The sequence below is a fragment of the Mycteria americana genome, chromosome 1 (genome assembly GCF_035582795.1).
Source record: "Mycteria americana isolate JAX WOST 10 ecotype Jacksonville Zoo and Gardens chromosome 1, USCA_MyAme_1.0, whole genome shotgun sequence".
Lineage (NCBI taxonomy): Eukaryota > Metazoa > Chordata > Aves > Ciconiiformes > Ciconiidae > Mycteria > Mycteria americana.
The window spans coordinates 38,520,198-38,544,943 of record NC_134365.1 but is presented as its reverse complement, the minus strand read 5'-3'; the positions used below and the strand labels follow the sequence as shown (position 1 = coordinate 38,544,943).

The following is a 24,746-nucleotide window of genomic DNA, read 5'->3' as shown; positions in this document are numbered from 1 at the left end:
GTGGTTTTGAGAAATCAGTGCAGAACTTTATTTAAAAAAAAAATACCTTCTTTCATCTTGGAATTCTAGGATTATTTAGTAACTCTGGTTAAGCTATTCACCATATTTAATTCCCTACATAAATTTTAAAAGACAATTAAGAAATACTGTTCTAAAATAAACCATGTCTACAGCAAGAAAGGCGATTCTTTTAGAAACTATGAGCAAACGTCTGATGAAGATGACAAGCCACATGGAAACTACTTCCAGAATCAGACTTAAAGGGCACTGTTACCAACCAAATTTGGCAGACAAGGAATCATGACGAAGTGCAAAGGCATGCAGCAGTGCAATAAAAAGTTGGGAATCATCAGCAAATAAGACGGCAAGCACTTGTGTCAATTCAGCGAGGGAAACAACATAAACAGGACAAATTCTAAGCATTAAATGCCGGGTTCAGATGAATGGCACTGTGCCATAGTGGGAGTGGAGCTGGCTCTTCCATTTACAGACTGCTTGCCATAAACAAGCCGTATCCGTAAGGCAAAGTATCTGCTTATTGCAGATATCTCATTCTGACATCTATCTTTCAAGAGAGTACAGTTTCAGCACCATTTTAATAGTAACAATGGGAAGCTTAAAAGAGAAAGAACTAAAAGCATAACATATATAATGTAAGGCTTTATACTTTCCTAAAAGCTGTGTTTAAGGTCAGAACTCTTACAGAGATCTGACATTTATCACTAGATAACAGTAAGTATCTCGCCTTCTCTGTAGCTATCCATTGTTAGACTTTGTATGTTTAATACATGGTTATCCCTGTTTAGGATCACTGTGCCTTCAGACAGTCTTTATCCTAAGGGGACGATGACGGGAATTTCAGCTCAAGCAGAAATGCCAGCATTTATGGCAAATTTATCAAATGTTACAGGAAGCTTAATTGAGTCTCATTTGTATTTCCACAAATATTAAGATGCACCAAGTACAGCTATGTTAACTTGGAAAAGGGGACAGCAAGAAATAAATTATACTTTATTCTTTGCATCGACTATATTTGTTACTAGCGCCACACAAAACAAGCCCAGCGAGCGAGCACCTTGAGCTCCCTTAGAAAAACACGACCAAATTCTGAAAGCATACGTGAAGTTTAAGCTCCTTTTTTGACCAACGAAGCACAATTTACCGAGCAGGCGACCACAGCACTGAACTAACTGCGCACTCGGTCAAGCACTGCTTCACCAAGCCAACTATTTTGCTGTACGTCCTAGAAACTATTTACCTCGTTTCTGAGTGGGAAGCAGCAGCTACAGCAAAGGACACCCCAAGCCTGGGGTCTGCGCGCCGTCTCCGCGGGCTCCGGCGCTGCGGCGGCCGCGGGGACGCCACAACGGCACGGCCGGGATGAGGGAGGGCAAACCCCGGCAGGGGCTCGCTCCGTGAACGGGGATCAACCCGCGCACCGACCCCAGCCCCCCGCTCCCCGCCGCCGGCAGGGCCCGGGGGTCCCCCTCAGCGGAGACCGGCTCCTCTCCCGCCCCGCCACCCTCCGCCACAGCCCCGGCAGGTGCGGCCCGGCCCCCCGCGCCGCCGGGGCCGCTCCTCCCCTCGCCCCCGCCGCAGCCCCCGGCCCGCCCTCCCCGCGGCGCGGCGGCAGGGGGCCGGCGGGGAGGCGGAGGGCCGGCTGCCCGCTGCGGCGACGGGGCTCCTACCTGCGGCTCCTGCGGCGGCTGCCAGCGCCAGGCAGAGCGCGGAGAGGAGCGGCGGCAGCGGCGCAGCGCGCATGAGGAGAGGCCCGAGGGAGCGAGCGAGCGGCCCCGGCCCCCCCGCCCCCCGGGATCGCAGTGACGGGCCCGCCGCCCGGGGAGCATGACGGGAAATTCCTGGGCACCGGCGGCCAACGCCAAATATGAACATAGAGCCGGGGAGACACCCGCCGCCCGCCCCGGCACGGCACGGCAGAGCGGGGAGGCGGCCGCCCCCGGCGCCGCTGCAGGGGAGCGGCCTGCGCCCAGGCAGCCGGCGGGGAGGGCCGGGCCCCGTCCCATCCCGCCGCTGCAGCGCGCCCGGAGCTGGCCGTCCTTTAATTTCCAGGGTGCGCTTCGGAAAGGCCACGCGAGCGGCTTCTCGCCTTTTTAAAAATAACGTTCCTGCTGTTCCGAGGGGAGCGAGGGAGCTCAGGGCGCACAGCCCCGCCGCGGCCCTGCCCTACCTGCGCGGCGCCAGCCGGGGCCGCGGCCGGGCGCCGGAGGGGGGTGTCGGGCGGGGGGCAGGCACCGCGGCTCTGAGGGCGCGATGGCTCCGGCCCACGGCTCCCACTTGCGGCCAGAAGCCGAGTGACTGACCTAACCTTACCCCAGGCAGCGAAATTAAGACAGCTCTTCATGCCCACCTTGCGTATCTTCAAAAAAAAAAAAAAAAAAAAAAAAAAAAAAAAAAAAGTGGAACAGAACTACAGCGAAATTCTCCCTCCTCCCCCTCCCCTTCCACAGGGAAGGGCTAAAAGGGCAAAAGCATGGGCAAATACATGTAAGTAATAGACTTCCATACCCTTCTTTGGTCCTCCTACCCCACAACCCTTCAATACAAATAGTCACTAAGCCAATAATAGTATAAACGTCATGAGAGAAAAAAAGGCCTGTTTTCTGTTAGTGTATCAAAATCCCTCTGAGGACTTTTTCTATCCCAAAGTACAAGAAATAAGCTGAAAACACAAGGCTAAGCCTCTTCACCTCTGTCATTTAACAAGTCAGACAACGTGGCCTCCCCTAGACTTAGAAATCAAGGTAATGCCTCCGCACTCCCCGTGTACAAAATCCAGACAAATTTAAAGCTGAAAGACATTTTAAGTGAAGTTCAGTTGTGTATTTCAGCTCACAGTAGCACCTGCTGAGCTTCAAACCCTAACAAACATTAAAAGTTAGGTGGTTATGATGAATTAATCTCCCCCCTCACCCCCCAGATGAAAGAAGTACTCGAGTCAAAGAAACATCCAAATATCTAGAAGGTGAGACACATATAAAAACCCCTAATAAACCTTTAATTTGCATTTGTTTTGGTTCTTTTGTTTGTTTTTACAGGACAGGGTGACAAATTACAACAAACATCTGATTTTTCTCAAATGTTCCGGTATTATACACATTCCCATCTGTCTTGCAGGAAGGGATATTGGTCAACTTAACAGTTTAAGGTAAAATAAGCTGCATAATAGTACATATTACAATAATAAAATGTACAGTGTTTACAAGAAATATATTTTAGAAGCAAGATAGATGCATTTGCATCGAGGCGACCTTTTAAAATGCCACAACTATTTTTACATTCACTCTTGCAACAGGTCACAAGATGGGGTCACTAAGGTCAGGTTAACAAATCACTATGATGCACATCAAATTCAACAAAATTAGTTTATATACATATATATAATACATATACATGTATATTATACATATACATATATGTATATAGTAAAACTCATCAAAATCTACCAGACCTGGCACAATCTACTTACCCATCAAAAATATGTACTTGTCCTTGGTAAGTAGAATTCTGCATGGCTGATTATATATTATATATACTCATTCATTAGCATCTGAGACATAAAACTGAGGATTTAAAATTTTTCGGTTAACAAACTTTCCAATAATAAACATGGTGCCCACAAAAGCACAAAGGTAAGGCACAATAGGATTTTCTGTTGCAGAATAGTGTGCATCATGTTTACTTAACCATAAGAAAAACGTGCATTATTTGTGCAAGTTCATGCTGCAAATCCATCATATCTACAAAGTAAAGTGAGTTTCAGTAAAATTTGTGGGACTGGTGTGCTTCCAGTCTCACCTCCTACAGGATATTCAGCTGGATAATTAGATAAAACTGTTGTAGGAGTGGGGATTAGTAAAGCCAATAATCTTAGATTTGCAACTAAGCTTCTCAGCAACAATTTTGTACTTCTAGGTAAGTGTTAGTAAATTTACTGTCAGCTGTACTTCTAGTTTGCATCAGCCAAAATTGTTGCAAGGAAGTATGTACCTTTTAAAATTTTAACAGGTAACTGGTTCATTAAAACAAGTTACAATGTATTGGGAAAGTCACTTAATCCCAATGGTATTTTGTCACAGCCCTGGCAATCGTAATAATAAATACAGCTTTTCACAAAATATTTTTCCAGTATCTGCCAATTGCTTCTTTATTGCTCACAAATTTGAATTCATTACAATTGGTATCAGACCTTTCACACAAAATCATAGTCAGGTATTTTAATATAAAACCTATAAAAGATATTTAACCTGTATCTAACACTTTAAGGTATTTGGCCTCTTGTCATGGTACGGCCAAAACCATATAAAACATTAGGTTTCGAATAAAATAGGAAGCTTATTCACTGCTTCAATGCAGACATCCTCACAGAACACAACCATTTTTGCCACCACCAGCATTTACATTTATATACAAAACCTAGTACATCCGCATTCAGTTCATTTTCCCCTCACACTTATATGCAACCACTAATGCCAGATTAACTTTCCCCATACCCTAGCTGCAGAAAAAGATTCTTATACAGCAACAAAAAACTAATATTGACTGAAAAATTTTTTTTTTTTAACTTAATTCACCATCAGGAACTGTAGGTTGTTTGTTACAAAATACCCACAAGATTATTTCACAGGAAACTATGGAAATACAGGAAGTCTTCTTTTCTCCATGCTTTTGCATTATCAAAAACACTTCTTGGTGCAAAAATACAGTCACCACATCTGCAAATGTATAATGAATTCAGTATTCCTCATGCAAAACTTAAATGCATTGGTTTACTATAGCCCCGGAAAACTTCCTGAAGCAATTTTTTTTCTTTTTTGTCAGCTCAGTATTACTGCCTCATTGCTAAGTCCCTTTGGAAACAAGATTTCTGGAACGTTCAAACTTTTATTTAATTCATTAAAGTATTACATACAAAAAGCACTAAAAAAGGAAGACGGCAGCCAAACAGGAAAATTCCTGTTGCAAGTAACAGTCCTAGCAGTTGTAGAAAGTCTTCTCAGGAACTTCCCTGAGAATTAGTTGTGCCTGTCCGAAGACGCAGATGTGACATAGAGTTCATGTGTTTGTTTGATGGCTTCAGTGGAGTGTTACAAGTAAGAGCCTGGGGAAAACGATGATGATACCGATCTAGTCGCAGGTATTTTACCGTTACCAGCTTTCCTATGAGGCAAAGAAATCGGAAAAGAGAAACCTTCTAGTTCAGTATTATTACATTTTGCTTCAGGACGTAATACACACAAACACATCATTACACTGAAATTAGTTTACCACGTGATGACTACTAAAAAGATCCAGTTTGTTACAGCTCAATATTTCAGATATAAAACATTTCACCATTTAAAAGAACTTCAACTGCACCCATCTTCTGTCATTTCTACCCATGTTTTGTTATAAACCCCCATTCCTTACCATCAAACCAAGAGCCATGTAATGCCTTGAAAGCCTTTCCAGCATATTCTGGAGAGAGACACTTGACATACACACAACCCTGCATTAAGAGAGAGAGGGTTTTGGGTTTTTTGAAGTCCAACAGACAAGGTTAAACAAAGCATTAAGATGTTACTGGAAAGACACTCACCTCACGTGAATTTTTATCAACAGCAATATGAACAATTCCATCATTATCGCTGCATTTCTCCAAGATTGCTTCTTGAATTGCTAGATGCCAGTGATCACCTATTTCCCTATACAAACAATGAAAGATTTAATTAAGCACATCATTTTTTAAACATTCACAACCATCTCATCCTTCCCCACTGAGTTTGGTTTCTCTGTAACTTGACATCATTTTCTTTTAAATGCCTTTGGGATAGATTTAGTACTGTAGCTATTGAATATTCAGTAAATTGCACCCTACGGTCCACTTCCTTTTGATTCTTAGGGTTGCGATTTCTGAACAATCTGTATTTAGAGGGGTTTGCCCTCCCCTTCCAGCAGCCTGCCACCAGTTTCCTGTCTGAAACTGCAAGCAGTCATAAACTCATTTTCCCACACCTGCTCGGACAGGCTGGCTGTTGTTCCACTCCTAGGCTGTTCCTACTGCAGTGGAAGAAGAGCAGGTGAAGACAACAGCATAAAGGCCTCCGCCCCTTTACTGTATCACCTCTACCAACAGTCACAGGAGCAACATTATATGTCAGGCTTCAGCAAGCTGAAGGAGCTTTTTAGCTATTCAGACACTGTTCATCCCTGAAATAGGTATTCACTATCCCTAACAAAGCCTTCGTCCCATCGGGTACTGACAGAACATGCCAATCTAGATCCAGAAATAGAAGTTATTAAAATCAGATTCCAATTTTGGGGGCTTTTCACAAAAAAATATTTTATTGTCAAGACTAATCAATCTTTAGGTACATCATTAGAGAAGATAGAAGTCTATGTATTTCTGTGAAGGTACCGCAGGAACTATCTGGTCCTAATAAAATAAATCTAAGCAGAGGGAAAACAATTTCAACAGCCTTAATGCACCTTTAAGCCTGCCTGAATAGTCTTTACACAAAAAAACAATGAACTTACTCTTTCGATAATACTATCAAGAGCTTTGGGTACTTTTAAAGAGTTTTCTCTACATAAGGCCAAAATTCTTGAAATATTTGATCTACCTTCCTCCTTATTCATGAAAAAAACATGGTGGAAGATGGAATGTACATAGGGAAGTTAATTGATATGGGATGTTACTTAAATCCATAGAGCAGGACACTAACACAACATTTGAGGGACTCTGGCAACATGGAATGTCAGATTTGTTTCTGTTATTTGACCTTGACTGGTTAGAGGATCAGACTTCCCAGTTGATGCCCCTTACACAGGCAGATCATATATAAACAAGCAGACAAAAGTGGGAGAGGGACACAAGGGCACAAAGAAGATCCAAATGAAGGTCCTAGTGGGAGAGATACTTTCCAGTGGAAAACACCTACAATTTAAAACCCTGCAAAAGTTAGAAGATGCACCCTACTCAGGCTGGAAGAAAAAAGTGTTTTCTTTTTTACTAGATAGCTCAAAATGAAGGGAATATACAGTCTCCCTCCCCTTCTCTAACAGTGTAAACAACAGTATTTTCTAAATAACATGCTGTGCTCAGGGTGTTAGGGAAATAAAGTAATTCCAAGTTGCAAAAGCCAGAACCTTTAAAGGTCCCCTCCAACCCAAACTATTCTATGATTCTATGAAATCTTGACTTCGGTGCATTCCCTCCCAGCCCAGGACTCATGTCCAGATTTTCTTGAGATGCATGCTGTCATCAACAGAAAGCCAGCTACTATAAGAAGAGATCATATTGTTTAAAGTAGGCAATCGTCTTTTCTGCTGTGTATTCTTCTAAATACTGAAGTCACTGCATTACTCCCAAGTGCTCATTTCCTGTTTGCCAATCCAGAAGTGCACTCTCAGCCTAGTCTGCTTTTTGTGTTTTGCAGACCTCAGACATGAAACATCATGAGTTTTCAACTAACTTGGATTTCCCATAATGCAATAGGCTCCCCCAAGGGGAATGACTTGCCCTTCCCTGATCCTGCACATGTATGTTCCATTAGCTGTCAATATGAGTCTTGCAGGAATGCTACCCATGCTTTATGAACCATTCTTTTACTGACTTAGTAGTAGATGCAGAAATGCTAAAAGGGGCTTATCCAAATGATGCTTAGACTGATATTTTAAAAAACAGGTTTGTGTTTGGCATAGTAAATGCCTAGAACATACACCCAAGTTTAAGTCTGCTGTTGTGGTCTGAAGGTTCACAATGTCCAGGTAAGCTTTCTGACTTTTGGCAGTAGAAAGATGATTATTTACTGTGTTAGCGTTGATAAATACAAATTAACTGGTATATTTCCCAGATGATTCTCAGGTTAAAAGAAAAGACCTCTATTATGGATGGCTGCTTTTACCAGCTACTGGCATATTGTTGAAAAGTACTTAGTCATTTATTGTTAGTATACAATAGCTTGACTTAAAGAACAGCTAAAAACTAATTTTGTTAAACATACCTTGCACCTATGGCAAATGTCAAAACAGTATTTGCCAATCTAATCACATACACTGGTACATTCTGCATTTCAGGTGGCCAGTGAAAGCATTCCTCCCTTTCAGATCTGGGACAAGAACATAAACCTACTTCCTCTTTTGACACGAGCAGTTAAATACAGCAGTTTGTCTTGCACTGAGGGTTTTGGGTTTGGTTTTTTTTTTAAGATTATTCCAAGGGTGTGATAAAAAGTACTTCCTTAAGCAGCAGTCCTCTGCAAGACAACTCTTGGAAGAGGAATGGGCTGAGGCATGCAATATGGAATTGGATGAAGTATCTCACTACAACTATAATTCAGCAGTCCAGTAACAAAGCTAGGTCAACGTCCAAAAGAAGAGGTCTACAAAAAGTGAATGTATTATAAGTTGCACTATTTAAAATAGCTGACTGAATGGAGACACTAAAGACAAGTGTCAAAAGAGAACAACTCCTAGTCTATAAGCGTTTTTGGTGGGGTTTTTTTTGTTTGGTTGGTTTGGTTTTTGGGGGGGTTTTGTTTTTGCATAGACTGGATCAGTACTGAAAAACTGAAGTTTACAGCAAAGATATAGCCTATATAAAGGGAGATTGTTCTCACAAAATAACATCTCAGTTACTATTTCCATTAACAGCAGACATTTTGAACAGCTAACATTTTGAAACAAGAAAGTAACCAATACAGCATACCAATAAATATTACAGTGAAGCTTCAGGAATGGATTTATTTCAGTACTACACAGACTAACCAGTATAGCTCATGAAGTCTCCTTTGTAGCAAGGACAATAAGGATGTTGATCTCACCCAAAATTCTCAGCAAATCTCATCTTTTATTTCATCCTCCTACAGGAGGATCAATTTGCCTCAAGAACAATGCCTAAAATTTCAGTCTTGCTCACCCTACTGCAACCTGAAAGTTACAAAAAAACCCACAGTTGGGGTCTTTGCCCACAACAGTCATTAAGTCTTAAAGCCACTGAGAAAAACAGTTTTTAGGGTACTTCTCTATGCTAGGAATAAGACTCTCCTAAGCTAAATTAGCTAACAGTTTTCCAATTAATAGGGCAAGGAACTAAAGTAATTAAGTGTGGCTAGAAACAAGTGAAACAGAGCTGAAGAAATATATCCAAACTTTGCAATCACTTGTGTCCATACTCCAGTGTCCCCTCCTACTTCCTGTTATTCCCTATTCTAATCAATAGGTTTTATTTTCCACTCAACTTCTCATATTCTTCAGTACCAATCAGCATCTCACTTTTACTCTGTAAGACAGTACAGCATCTTCATTTTTCCCTTACATAATCACATCAGGGAATAAATTACTTCAGAGGAGTTACTGGAGTCCCTGTACTTCTTTGCACTGGACAAGCCAGGCTTCAAAGATTAGAAAGGATTAGCTGGCATAACCTATGTGTTAGTCCCCAACTCCTAACACAATTTAGTTCACAGCCAGTGGGGATACAACAGGATAGTGGATGAAGCTTTAAAAGACTAGAAAAAAATTAGTTATTCTTCCTTAATTCTTGGCACGTGAAACAAGGCTTGTTACTTATTCATACACGGTACATATTTTAGAATTATATCTGAGCATTAGAAGCCAGTACTCTGCACTAATTTGTTTAAAACCTTCCCATTACAAAAATCCATTTGCTTCAAAACTAGGCAGTCACAGTGCCATAAAGTAATAAATTATTTAAATTCAGCCTTTTAAATGCAAACTGTGCAAGCTCTGTAACAGTCTAAATACTCCAGAATACTTAACAATACTTCAGAAACTTACAGAAACTGTTGTTAGGCCACATGAGTCTCCCCTGTCAGCTGATATAATTGAACATTTACAAAATTAGTTAAAGGAGAAAGATCAGTCATTGCGCCAAGTAGTTTGACTAAATGCCACACTCTTCAAGAAGTGACCCAAAGACACAAAGCAAGACAATGAAGTAAAATTATTTATGTCTTCTCATAGATGTTAAAAGGAAGATTTTTTTTTTTTTGGTACAACCCATTCCTTTCTTTTAAGGTAGTCATGTTTACTCACTTCTTCCAAACCCCTCTCAGAGGAAAGAAATGGACCCTTCCAAAAGAATACAGAAACACAGATAGATAACTGGTTTTACTTACATAACTGGATCAAACATATTGCGAATCTTTAGACATGGTGTTAAGCTGTTTGGTGGTGAATTTCTTCTGTCTAGATGAAATGCTACAAAGAAAAATAAATTTATTAGTATTTATTGACAGGCATAATACCATCTAGTTAACAAGTGTCAACTTGATACATTAATACCTTTCTGGTCTTACTCAAAAGAATACCTTCCTTCATATATGAAAAAGCTTCAAGCAAGTTAAGTTGCCCCACAGTCTTCTACTGCACTGAAGAAAATGTACCATACTTAACTGAATTTTTTAGATTTACAACTTCTACATTTAAAACGATAATGCACTCTCTTATATCCAGGCCACAGTACACGGAAGGAATTCAGGATATTTAAAAAAATACCATATAGTTGAAGAGAAAGTATTTGTGTTACATCTCCATGAAAAGACAGATATTCTTAACATACGGAGCAAATTTTTGGAGCTGCAGGTTAACCATTCAGTTTTAACTGCCTGATGAATTTTCATTTCTTCCACTTTTGGGGCAATTTACTGCCCATCTGACTAAGAAATAGGGAGACACTTAGATGAATGTTGTATTGCATCTATTGCAGTAACAACTGTCGAGCACTCTACAAGGATGGAGCTTTTGTAACCCTAAATGCTCTACACACATGACCAGAAGCTTGCAAAAATCTGAAATGAAACACACCAGAGGATAAAGCAGATGTAAGAAGAAAAACAGAAATTAAAAATGAGTAACTCTTTCAAAGTTGAACAATCCCATGAAATACATTCTGAAGTTCTAAAGTTAATATTAACTTCTCTAAGGTCACAAGTTCTACTTGTGGGAGTCGCAACAGAAGACTGCACCACAAGAAAAGGAATAAAGGAGCTCTTCAGATTCAGGTCAGGTGGTTCCATGCCTTGAGAAGGGCCAACAAAGCAGCAACAGAAATGGAAGGGGATAACCTGGTAAAACAACTTCCAAGGCTTGAAGGAAGTTTTACTTTGAAGACTTGAGATGAGTAGATTCAAGAGTTTAAACGTAAGATTAAAAATCTCAACAAGACAAAATGATGTTCCAAACTGATGTGAATGCTTCTCCTTTGCAATCCCTACTTTGGAAAAGTTTGACAGATTCAAGATGTTACGTTCCAAGTGTTAGAAGTCTCAGTTTCGGACAGATGACACTACAGGTCTGTGCTTCTTTACTGCTGACCTTTTAAAATAAAATCTTGCAAGTATATCGAAAATACATGAACACTGCTGCTCTTCCGTATGTCACCAAAACAAAAACTGTGTCAACATAGAAGAAATTCAGTCATGTGGAAGACACTGTATGTGAAAGACAAGCACTAACCAAGAGAAAACTCACTGCCTGCAGATATGGCATAAGCAAACTTGCTCCTTGTGTAAATTTCTGAGGGGAAAAAAAATACAATTACCAACTAGAAATTAGAAAAGGTGGCCTCCAAATCTAATATGGAACCTACCATAAGTTCCCCAAATAACTAAAAATGTTCTTATTAGAATATACGCACACAGAGTCCGAGTCACCAACACCTGTAACAATTGTCTGTTTTTTCTTGGGAATGTATTTCTAAATATGCTGGTGACACTGCATCTATCTCTGAGCTGCCTATAGTTTTAAGGACAAGTCCTTTTTCAATAGCACATGGTTTTGTAAAGTTTTTTGCCCTTGATTAAAAATTATACATAGGGTATAAAATAAAAACTTTACAGAACTAAGCAACATTGAAAAATAAATGGACTTACCGTACTCATGTAGGTTGGCTCCAGCAGATCAAGGGGGGGTGAAATGTCACCAGCATATTGTACACTGGGGCACCACACCATACTGGAGAAGGTGATCTGGGGTGGCCTAGTCATGGACCTGGACCTGAAAAGGCGTGGGGTTGAGGAAATTATGTGCTGATTGTTAATAGCTAGGTTTATTCAGCACATGGTTTTAATCCAAGGATAAAGAACGGTGAGGTTATTTGCAGAGACCCTGGGCCCAGAGGATCAACATTTCTGCAAGCTGTTTATGAACTCCAAAAAACCCATACTGTTGTTTAATGCAGCAGCTACACCATTGAGCTATGCAAAAGCAACTAAATGGGGAATTTGCACTTTAGTATAGATACCTATGAAAACCAAGCTTTGCCTGCTCCAGTTTCCAATAATCTTGATGTTCTTTTGATTGGAAGATCTCAGGTGCTTGCAGAGATTACTTCAGCCAGAGCACACCACCAGCACAAAACTAATCTGTTACCAACTTAATGTAACATCATACTAGTAGAGCAAGCATGCCCAGGGCAGTGCAGCATATGAAAATAAAGATGAATTCTGCTTTTTCTCAAAAATGTTTCAAAGTCATGGTAAATTAAAAGGAAGTTTCTCAACTTAGGTGGAGCTTTTTATGTATAAGGAAAAAAAATGGCCACAGAAACCAGTGAGGTACAAAATCAATGCTAGCACAGTAATAAGCATTAAAATGTATGCCAGAAATGGGACCAAAAAGGGAGGCTAGGGAAGACACAGGCAAGTTAAAAATAATGCTGTACCTACACAGCAAGATTCAAAACAGTGTAGTTAACAGATGTCCCTCAAAATTCATTACATATCTATAACAATTAATTCTCCCCTTTACCCCAAAAAAGCACGTTTAAGTGACAAACCTATTCAGATTACAGTACTAATTATTTGAAAATTTACACTGGTGTGGAGCATACAAAATACTCTCCTCACAATAAGGGCATAAGCAGACATTCTTGTGGGACAACACAGTCTAAGCTACACCATAATTAACTAAGCACCACCCATGCCGTTTCTTTTCCTAAATAGGTCTCAACAGTAAGACTTACAAGATGAAGGTAAAAAGGTGGAGATGAAATAGGAACGCAGAAGCACAAATTTGTGCACTAAGTCACTGACAAGAAAGTTTTTAGGACTTTCATAAATTCCCCTTGGGGACCAGCGAGCACCTTCAAGAGAAGGAAGCCACTTTATATTTCGATCATAATGTACTTTGTTTTATTACCTTAAACCGAATATGACTGTATCACTCCAGATTCAAAGAACAGCAGCAGTGAAAAGCGTGTGCTTTCAACAACCTCTTTATCACTGTGACTGGAATATGTCTATGATGGAAGTAGCTGCTCTTGCACAGACTTCAAAATGAACATCTAAGAAATAGTACAGCTTTCCTATACTTCTTGAATTACTACTGTACTATTGTATTGCTAAAGGGATTCCTCAGTATCACCACCATGGGTTATAAGACAGCCCAACAGATCCTTAGATGTGGCTTTGATGCACCTGATAAGATTGAAGACTTGCATCAAATAGAGGTAACCATGTTTCTGAAGAACAGATTTATTCACTTTAAGCCACATATCACTAATTTATTAAGTACTAACCCTTCTTATCAAAGGCAAGAACAAAAAGATAAAACATTTAGTTGAAAGTGTTGAAGTTATGCACCTTCACACAACACGAGGTTCTTCAGTAAACAGGAAGGATACTGAAACCAAAATCCTACTAAATGTTATTAAGAGAGGAGAGCGTGGTTGACTTGCAGTTTAATACAGTTAAGTTCAGCTATAGAAGACCAGCATGGGATGGATACAGCATTTTACAAAAAGCATAAAATCCACAGTTTTCTTGCAATCGTTAAGAACAGAGCCTTTTTTTTTTTTTTTTTTAACATGGAGAAAGGATTGTATTCTCACAAGCCAGGGAAGAGTGGTGTCATTCACACAAGGTAACAGGTTATCTTCCATGCTGCAGGATGAAATATCACCCTAGATGTGGTACTTCAGAGAACCTCCTTATCTCATCTCCAGAGCTGTCAAGGAACTTTAGCTATTGCTGTTAGGTAGGCAGAGCTCCAATGTAGCTAAGCTATTTTTCTTTAGAGCTCCAGTTATCAAAGGCATGATAGGACAATAGTATCTGTTCTTTCAAAAGCAAACTGAACACACTAGAAAATTTTTTTTTTTTTGGCCCATTGATTTCATTAAATTACACTTTAGCATGATCAAGATTGTTTTCCAATTGACAATTCTCTTGTCAACTGTTTTCAAAATATTACTTATATTTGTCCATTATCCTACGAGCTTACCTACCCTTTTTTTTTTTTTGACAGATACATTTACTGTATCCAGTAGATAATATTTCAAAGGAAGTACACCAGACTTTATTCTGTCCTAGTTAAAAAAAAATCCCAAGCTGTCTGTCAAAACACAGGCTGCATCCTGAAGGACTGGACAAAATGCCACACTGATGCTTGAACTCTAGATACTAACAGACAGCAGAGCCTAGATCTTCATGCTTGCTACAGGTCCCATATTTAAAATGTATGCTATCATCTACCTATATCCTAGTACACACTGACCAGTCAAGAGGCTTTCTTCTTCAACTGCACATACTCTGGGTATTGTGCTCTGCTACAGAGCACTACCAGATCTCAGAAGGTTAAGAAAATTGTGACCTTGAAATTTATTCACAAGATTCAAAACCAAGAATTCATTCTGATTTTATATGTACTGAGTTTGTTCAGGACCTAGCAGTCTTGAGAGTATTTAGATTTATGATCTTCTAGATTTAAACATCAAAACTGGAGGACGAACTTAATTCCAGTTGATTTATACTTCCAAAAATGAAGAAAGCAACACATACATATAGAATTCCTAAGATCAGGAAAGAAACAGCTACGCAAAAAGTATGAGACTTATGTAATTGAACTATTTTCAACAGTCATATGAAAACAAGGAACACAAAATAGAAGAGCCTTTGCATGTGAAAATCGCCTTTGCCCACTGATTACCAAGATATACAGAGCCCAAATGACCTATGTCATTTCAGCCGTCCCTATTTCTATGCCCTTCTGTTAGAGCCAAAGTATGCAATTTCAATTCTTCAAAGATCTTTGCTGTACTACAAACATAAGAAAACTAGGAAAATTGCTATTAAAAGAACCGAAACAGGATAGTTCTTAATATATCCTATTCAATAAAAAGCATAAAGTCTCAAGTACATACTCTAAGCAACATACAGCTGAAAGCCACAGCTGCAAGACAAAGTTATTCTGTCCACATTCACAATATGCTAAAGTAGGTATCAGATGCTCAAATTCAGATGGTACCTAACAGTAGCTACTACAGTAGCTGTCTGTCTAGAAAGTTTTGGAAACTACTGTTCTGTTGAGAGTCTTGCATGTATATTCCATGTAGCAAAGTAGCACCTGAGCTATTACACACTGAGAAGTCTTCCAGATGAAGGAAAATCCAGTCCGATTTCTCATACAGGACAGAATGTTACAGAGTGATTTATATTGCAATCAAACAGGACAAGAAAACTGAGAGCAAATGAGTAGTAAATGAGAAATTCCAGAACTGGAATTGTGTCATGTTTCACAGCCTATATTGAACAGTAAGCTACGTAGAAGATTCAGCTTTATTATATACATAGCTTGCAGAAGATACATTCAATTTAAGTGTTTGAAAAATCAATCATGACAGTATGACAGAGATGGAACAGACAGCTGTTGACGAAACCCACCGTTTCTGCACTGCACCTAAAGCACTTGCACATCCCTAATGGACAATGTCCTAGAAAGAAAAGGCTCCGCAACTCTCGTAATAAAGTTACTATTCACATCTTACTAACTAAAATTTTGAGAAACTGAAATTGTGTAATACAGTTGTCACAGCAGAATGCCACGTTACTACTACTGCAAGACAATGACTGCAGAACCTCAAGCCTGCACAAGGTATTTTAAAAAAAGCAGCCCTCATTTCCAGTGAACGATTTAAAATGAGAAGCATAATGCTAAAACCAGTAGCAAAACATAATGCTAAAACCAGTAGCATAACTTCAAGAAGTATATAATCATATCCCAACATAGCATTTTGCACAGACAAGCAAGAAATGGGTCCCAAGACTACTAAGACGCTCATCAGACAACATGCCAAGTATCTGCAAATGTCTCAAAATATTTGGCTTTTCAAGTTGACAGAGAGAATTGTTTGGTTTTGCTCTGAACTTACAGAAAAGCAAAATTTAAGGTCCAAGGGCTGAACACATACATAGAACTTCTGAAAACATACAAGTGGCCTTTGGGTGATCAAGCTTGCTACAGAATAAGTGTTCCAGGCCACAAAGAAGCTCTTCCTGTTTGTCTTTGGAAAGGAAATAATCACATTGGAAGGAGCTACTTTAAACTGTATCCTCTTTTATAGGAAACAATAAAAACATTGTTTCTTACAAATAAAAATGTATACCAGTATAAAGCAAAAGAAGGAAGCCTACTACTACTTGCATTAGTTAAACTAAGACCAAAATTAGCATAGTCCAGAAGTACATAGATGAGAGTGCGGTTGCTTGCCAGGGGGAATTTTTATTTTGTTTAAGTGGGACTAGGAAGGGCAGAAAGTCTGTTTGTTTTTTTAACTAGGCTTTTTTCAGCACCTAGTTCAATGCCATAGAAGTAATGCACGATACAACCTTGATAACATCTGATTTTAAAAGTTGAACTAAAAACTGGAGAAGCAACCACTCCCTCCTCCCTCACCATCAAAATAAGTCAATGTGTTTATAAACTAGGATTCTGCACAGCATTTCAGTCCCACTGGAGAGATAATATAGCATTACAGAAGAACATAAGGTAAGATAGACTCTTTTAAAGAATCACAACATTTAAACAATTGGAAATTAAGATTTCACTTTAAACATTTACCTTCACACTCAGACATTGATAGAAATGACCATTCTTTTTTATTGCAACCCAGAATTCAAGTCTTATAGCTTCAATTTTTCATTGACCAAAAAAAAAGCGACCCCAAAAACTGAAGCTTAGCATGAAGGAAGGCAGAAAGAAGAACTAGGAAAAGATGACCACTGCAGACAGACAACTGCAAACCCACTGGATTCTTGCCACTTGGCTCCATGATAAAGCTGAAAAGTGACAGACAACCGCAAAAGTCCATGTATGACAACAGCCTCTATTAAAGCAAATGCTTTGCTGCACCACAGAGCTTGAAATACAAACGCAGTGTAGAAGAACACTTATGATAGAAAGGAAACACTACTAGGAGATGCTCAAAAATCCATGTTCTGCTGATTGAGGAGACTTTTGTCCCAGCAGTCTCCCTCTCAAAATAAACTCCAAACTCTGTCTTTAGGTACCTGACTGATAACAGTAGGAAACTCAAGTTGACAAGCTCTGATCTACCTGCTGTCAGATACAACCAATTACATTACTTCTAGTAAGTATAAGGCATGTCAGAATTTGACCAACTAAAGAGTTTTGGGGTTTTTTTTTGTTTGTTTGTTTTTCTTAATTCAGGAAAAGGAACAAGCCACTCATTTTGGCTATGTGCCCTCTGCTGTATTTCTGCCATAGCTACAACAGAAAGACTCATTTTGCTTGAAAACAAGGCAGACACTGAATGCACAGGAAAAGCCCATTGAACAACAAGATAATAGAGAAATGGCACTGACAGTTCATAACAATACTTAAAGGTGTGAGAGAAAATAAGTCTTTCATGTTCAAGCAACAAAATACCATTTAGAAGTTAGATGCAGAAATTAAAATAATTATGTTTGCAAAATATAACTAAAAACTTCAATACCTTGGCCTTGCCACACTTTCGATGGTATTACTAAAATTTTGTCACATGCTGCAGAAGGTTGCATCCATTTCCAAACCAAGAACTCGGCACCACCTATTCTTCGTGTCTCTGTGTGAACTCTAGATTCATTTGCTGCAAGGAAGTCAACTGCTCTATTCCAGACGTTCCTCATTTTCCTCCTTAAAGATTGAAGCAAGAATTACAAAGTTAGCATTATAACAAACTGCATAGCTGACATCCAGCATGTAAGAGAAATCCAATGTTTCCCCACCACCACCTGTGTCAATAAGAATCTCCAAAGTATTACACTATGCAACCTGCTGAAATTAACTTAGTTCATTGACCAATTTATTTTGACTATTTTTCCTTTGTTACACATAAGGAAATTCAGTGCTTCTAGTGAGAACATACCTGTCCTGAGGTGGTATTAGAGAATCATGCACGTGTAAAATAGGCATGTAAGGCTGCAAATCTTTATTTTCAGAACATGCCTCGCTGTGACTTCTTAGAACATCTGAGGACACCATAAGAAAAACTGGTAACTACGTAGTTCATGCAAACATAAGAAAAATTTCAATTCTGGCAATGAACAGCTACTCTGAAGACCCCTCCCAATTTCAGTAGTTAAAAGTTAAGGCGTTTTTTGGCATTTTGAAGCATTTTTCCTCCTAACCATGCTGAAGGCAAATCAAGAAAACTAACCACACACAGTGCCTCCAAGTACCCCAAATAACTTTGGAATAAAGGAAAAGAGTTCTTGCAGTTACTCTTGACTCATACTTTTAACTGTCAGCTAAGACAGCTACCTTTGAAAATAAAGTGCTTTCCCTCCACCCCAACAAAACTTGATTTGCCAACAAAAAAGGCAGGAAAATGGTAAAAACAGGAAAATAGCTTCAATTTGTCTACCATCTCTATATTTATGATGATTGCCATAGATGAAAGTAGTAAGACAATTTAAGTAAAAATGCAGCCCAAAACAGAGCTTAAAAACTACAAACACAAACTACTGAAAACATTGTGGCTTCAAGTAGAAAGGCAGAATTTCAGAACTCAATTATGTATTCTATTTTAGTAACACAACTTCTGCTCAAAGTGACCAATTAAAAAGCTGCTTTTTCTATGAAAAGCCATCAAGGATAGAATTGAGAGCTAACACACATTTTAGGAGTGGATATTTTAGCCAAAGATAGCTGAAAAACCAGATACAGAAAGCAACATGTCACCATACTTCTAGTCAACAAACATCTCATTTTATAAATGAGATAAAATACCACCAAGTCAATGGGAATTTATTATAGCCATGTTGATGTAATTCACAAGTTACAATCTTTATACCAAAAGCTTCGATTAGGCTTAAAGGATGATTTTTTTTTTTTTTAAGAAAAAAACCACATGAACCACACATTTGACCAAGAACTCTAACAGCCTGATGACTGACAACTAAACCAGCAGAAAACATAAATGAATTAATGCCAGTACTTTGAAAGCTTATACAGAGCCGATACAGATACATCAGATGTGACTCAAGAAGCCATACCTATGATTTTTACCACCATATCATACATCTGCCTTGTTTCTTCTTCCTCTTTTGCCCAACGGTATTTCATGTAGTGCAAGACTCCCCAAACCATTGCTATACCTGCATTAAGATGTATAATACTCTTTAAACAGTATTAGAACATTGGTTATTTAACAAAGTTTACAGCACACACTTCATAAGTTGGTTGAACAGCTAACATTTTGAAGTACTTTAAATTTCAAAGCTAGTGAATTAGTGAATTACACTGTACTCGCTGTCAGTATTTTGTATTTCATTAACATAGCAACACAAACTCTTAAACTTTGAAGAGCAGGTACCTTTAGAAAAAACATTTCATTGTTTTAACAATATCCTAGTATCCCATGACTGTGGTTTGAAATTTTACCCATTTGTGAAGAAAAATAGTAAAACAATTATACTGGAAAAATTCAAAGTCATATCAAAAGTCACATAAACTGACAATTCAGAACATGTTAAGATTTAAAAATGTACAATATTCACTAATTCATAGGCAACTCACGTGCTTTACATATACCAAAACTAACTTGGACTGCTTCAGTTCAGCTACAGATTTGTATTTCTTGCAACAAAGTACTGCATGCTCTTTTTCTACTACTTTAAAGATTATTCCCAAAAAGGACAATCTAGTTAGGATGGCCAGCAGCATAAGCTGAAAATAAAAATCTTATTTCTTATTCTATCTCAGGCTGCAGGCACCACTACACCTGTGATCTCTTAACAACAAAAAAACCCCATCACCCAAAAACACGCATACACAAATTATAGTTACATAGTTTGTTTTGCATACCAGTGATCACAAGGCAGTGTTAACTGATACATCAAAGAGACTGAGGGACACCATTTTAGGCCAAAATAGGTGTTAGTGAATGACAGTACATATAACATTTATACAATGGCTTATTTTTGAAAAAGGTGCTTCATGTTAATCTTAATTACAGATGAGAAAGTTGAGACACAGAGCAATTTGCTCAGCATGCCTGATGGGACCAGTGGTTGACTTGGATACTGAGTTTCATCTCCGCATTCCAATTCAACCCTCATATCAACTATTCTCAGAAAGATGGCAATCTGGGACAGTTTGCCTTTGATTCTTTTGGTTCATCATAAGGCTAGTGAAGGAGGTCTCAGGTCTTCTGCTCAGAAGCGCGAGATTGTTAAGATATTGGGATAAACAATTTATTAAATGTTCAGTAAGTGCATGAGATGAACTCTGCATCTTCAATATTTCTAACCAGCCACATGGAAAGAAGTGAGTGCACTCTGCACTCAGCTGTACCACATTTTTATGCTGCATAGTTTTCAGTATGGTTAAGAATTAAATAAACTTGAAAGAATTTGAAACTTCACTAGAGAACTATCAAAGACTAAATGAACTAGTCTTACTGAAGGAACAGATATATTTTTACAACTTAGTCTTAGAGGTAAGAATTTTTGGTGACAACCATGTTGGATATCCAACTTTTCCTAAAACTAGGAAAATCATCTTTTCTGCAGTTATGCTTCCAAAGTCCCTGGAACAACAGTGAAACATCCTCAAAATTAAGGCTATCACGTCTTTTTACTGAGCATTTTGCTTTTTCAAATCAGTTCAACCTGGAATTTTTGAAAGCCACAAGGTATTGCTTTGGCAGGGAAAAAGACAGAGTTCCCAAAGAATGCATACGTTCAGCTGACTACAGCAGCAGATGATAGCAACTAATTGTGAAAATATAGTGGTGCAACAGAAGTGCAAAGCAAACTGCATTGTAATCAAGGTATGATAGGAACTCCAAGTTTTATGGTTGAATAAAAACTTTCTCTAAATATGCTGTTTACTTTTCCCCGTGCACTTATATAAAAGCAAGTTATAACAAAAAATTGGGGGTTTTTTAATTAACTTACCCAAAAGCAATATTGATAATCTGTGAGTTACGTTAACAAACGCACGGCGAAAACGACACCTGAAAGACATCTTTGGACTAGTGGATTCCAGATACTTCACATCTGTCACATTAGTGACATCCATCTCATTAGGGTCATTGCTGAGACACCTATTCAAAAATATACAGTATTTATGAAAAAGGATACATTCTGTTAGAAGAAATTAAATTAAGAAATAAAGACCACTTACTTTATGCCAACATCTTCCCCACTATTCAAGATCCATTGTAATGCTGTGTTAAGTACACTTTCATATTCTGGATCTAAATTCTGTCGAAAGACAAATATTAATGAATAATTTCGTAAATAACCAGAAAGTTACCATGCCACAATAAAATTCAGATACTGCACACATTAGTAGCCAAAATTATGTGGTTTTGTTCTTGATTATTCAGATTTTGCATAAGTGTTCACTACACAAAGTGAATCTATACATGCTATGAGCAGCTATCACTTACTAACATTCCTCAAATTAAGGACTGTTTGAAAAGTCAAGCCACATTCACTGTTTTGTTTTTTTTAACAATTCCAACCTACAGCAAGAAAAAAATTATTCAGCCACTAGGCGGTGCTCATTGAAAATTTACTTCAAGAGTAAAACTCAAACTAGATATAAACCCAGCTGAAAATGGGTCCTATAAAAGCAGTTCGGGGGTTTTTTGGTTTTGGTTTTTTTTGGTTGTTTTTTTTTTTTTTTTTAAAGAAGCTTTAGGAAAATCAATGTTAACTGATATTTTGCAAACTGTCCAGTGTTTGTGGTTCAAGAACTGATATTACTATATAGAAATTTACTTTTTAAAAAAAATTAGTTGGGATCAACTATCATAGGAGAACATTCACTGCTATCTGAGCTAAGGCTGTCTCCATAGCTCACCTTGCATGTTCTTTTGCAGAAAAAGAAAAGCAAAAATGGAAGTTACTATTGTATTTGAAATTATACTACCCAAAAAGATTTATCTCCATCTTTCCTTTGAACCTCATATAATGTAATTGGCCTAGAATATCATTGCCAAACCATAAACCAGCGTTAGCAGCTTCTTCAGGATGCTCTTAACATTACCTGTTTTTGTCTACTATGTAAACGTTTGCCAAAATGTAAAATTTCTATACATTTGTATATTAAAAGTCACATCAGCTTAACTCCCCCCATCCAATCAAAGAAATCTTATACTCTCAGCCTTTTAAAAGCTTCAAGTAGTTTTCCACTGAAGGGTACACCAACGTGGGCTAAAATAAACCCTACAGCTGTCAAGACAAGGGAAGAGTCATCTTTTATTTGGGGAGTGAGGCAGGGGAATGACAGCAGAGAGTGCGATTTCATAATACTGCACACCTATCTAATTAACAAAAAGGCCTTTTTTGACCATTTCTATTTAAAGCATCAATGAATGGTGACTCCATACAGCTGCTGTCTGTCAGGCCCGCTGCACAGATCAACCTCTCCCCTCAAAGAAAGTAGAAAAGGATACTGTCTTCCTAAGTCTCAAAACATAGTATACTGATTTCTGGAGAACCTTCTAGAGATTTGAATTTCATAAATTTATTATTTTCATGCTGGTCAACTATGTCCATCAATTCAAGTTATGCCCTGGTGTTTTAACTAAAGGAAAAAAAAAACGCATGCCACTGAAGCACTACTATCTACACTTTCATTGCAATTAAGCCATTTTCTTCCACCTTCCCTCTCTCCCAAAATCTTGCTACATCCCCAAATAAAAATTGTAAGTAGCATGTGTTAAAGACATCAATTCCAAACATTTCCAAATAACATTCACCGCTAAGTCAAATTTTAGTTAATACACTAGATATGAAACCAGGCCTTACAAACTGTAACTTATACAAATATTATATACAACCAATGAAAAATACCTCGTTTGCTTACTTTTAAATATGCAGCTGCCTCCTGGACGGTAAGATTTCTTTGAATAGAGCTGCCACATTCATGTTCCCCTGGTAAAAGTAAAAACTTTGGTTTATTTTGATCTACTTATTACTGCATTGTATAAAATAAAGTCACCTAAACACAAGCTTATGGTTAACACAATCTACACAAGCAGCAGCAGCAGCTCAATAACTCTCACAAGTTCCACTAAAAATATGGAAAAATCTCTGGACAAATTTCTCCTTCAAAAAAAGTTTAAAAAAATTTAAGATTGTCACAGCTAATAATATGTACAAGTCACATCATACAACTTCATGTACTGCTCAGAAAGTGTATTTCAGTATTTACACTGAAAGTAGAACAAAAGGTAGTATATGAAGAACTATCAAAAGGACGTTACCATAAAACAGTTGCTGTACCCTGACTCAACTTCTTCCAAATAATTTCTGTTTACTCTGAAACATGTATTATCTTTTATAAAGACCAAGTTAGTTCCAGTTGCAACACGTCCATAATAGTATTTCAGGCACTATGCAGTTACAACATTTTAGATTGGTCCAAGTTATCACAATAACTTAATCACCTTCCTGAACATGCACAAAATCCCAATATGGCCTGAAACTGGTGGTTTTACCATCCTCCTAACTCTTTTGGAAAGTATGCAGAAGTAGTCAGGAAGTAAGATATATGCACAGTCAGTCCTCACAGCCACATGCCATCATCTTCTTGATTTTCTTTGCTAAACTGAAGGTACCCGATTCATGCAAATAAATATGTAGTGACAGTCATACCAACACAAAGTCACACAGAAAAGGAAAAGGTCTAACACCAGTTTTATCTATCACTAGGCCATTATTTCTGAAGAACTGTCAGGGAGCAGCAAATCACTTTTTTCCTGATCTTTCTAAAAAAAAAAAAATCTTAGCACCTATAACTATGATTTTACTGTGTCAAAACAATAAAATAAGAAACAACAAATCCAGTCTTTCCCTGGCTCAGGGTTATGCCTGCCTTACCCTCCTGAATCTATGCCAAGCTGTATTATTCCCAAAGCCATAGCAAGGCTAGGAAAGTTTAAGATAATCATACATATACAAAATATAAACCTTTGCTTATATTCCTACAAAGTATTTAAAGTTGGAATTACTCCTCACTGGAATACCCTTTAAATGGAACAACTTCAAGTATTAATTCCCTACACAAATGAGAATATTCAAGGCAATCTGAGCAAAAATTAGGAAACACTAGCAAATTATGGAGAAGCATCTTCATGTCTCATTCACAGTAGGGAGTTCCAAATAAATAAGTGTTTCTATGAAGCAAAAGTCCTTCTCAGACTGCTAAAGCAGAGTTTTATTCAATATACTTCAACAGATTTAAGTGAATTTGGCCTTGCAAGCACATCAGCATAATAGGGATGCTCTTCTCTTACTGTTGGGTTATAGAGAAATAGGAACATTGTTTTTAAGAGTGCTCATACGCAATCTGGCCTAAAAGTGCTGCTGGAACTAAGCCTCTGCGCGTGCACGTATTTTCAAGCAAGCACTGAGCAGAAGAGACACTACTTTAAAAGTTGTTTCACTTGGTAATTAACATGCAGCATCTTAGACTTTCAAAGTGCCTGA

General features: G+C 38.3%; 2 protein-coding genes across 2 annotated transcripts in view; both read right to left on the bottom strand.

The window, feature by feature from the left end:
• Positions 1-1,931, bottom strand: part of MSRB3 (methionine sulfoxide reductase B3) — an 85,061-nt gene extending 83,130 nt beyond the window's left edge. The window contains 2 exon segments of the mRNA XM_075495104.1: positions 1,689-1,791; positions 1,793-1,931. Coding sequence (XP_075351219.1) covers positions 1,689-1,791; positions 1,793-1,893 — 204 coding nt within the window. The 5' untranslated portion in view covers positions 1,894-1,931.
• A 1,064-nt stretch (positions 1,932-2,995) lies between these two features.
• LEMD3 (LEM domain containing 3) overlaps positions 2,996-24,746 on the bottom strand; it is a 52,109-nt gene continuing 30,358 nt past the window's right edge. Inside the window, exons 4-13 of the mRNA XM_075495090.1 lie at positions 23,122-23,189; positions 21,430-21,509; positions 21,201-21,349; positions 19,296-19,397; positions 18,167-18,269; positions 17,756-17,934; positions 10,140-10,221; positions 5,597-5,702; positions 5,428-5,506; positions 2,996-5,178 (exon numbers count right to left, since the gene is read on the bottom strand). Of these exons, the coding sequence (XP_075351205.1) occupies positions 5,015-5,178; positions 5,428-5,506; positions 5,597-5,702; positions 10,140-10,221; positions 17,756-17,934; positions 18,167-18,269; positions 19,296-19,397; positions 21,201-21,349; positions 21,430-21,509; positions 23,122-23,189 (1,112 nt within the window). The 3' untranslated portion in view covers positions 2,996-5,014. The remainder of the gene's footprint in view (positions 5,179-5,427; positions 5,507-5,596; positions 5,703-10,139; positions 10,222-17,755; positions 17,935-18,166; positions 18,270-19,295; positions 19,398-21,200; positions 21,350-21,429; positions 21,510-23,121; positions 23,190-24,746) is intronic.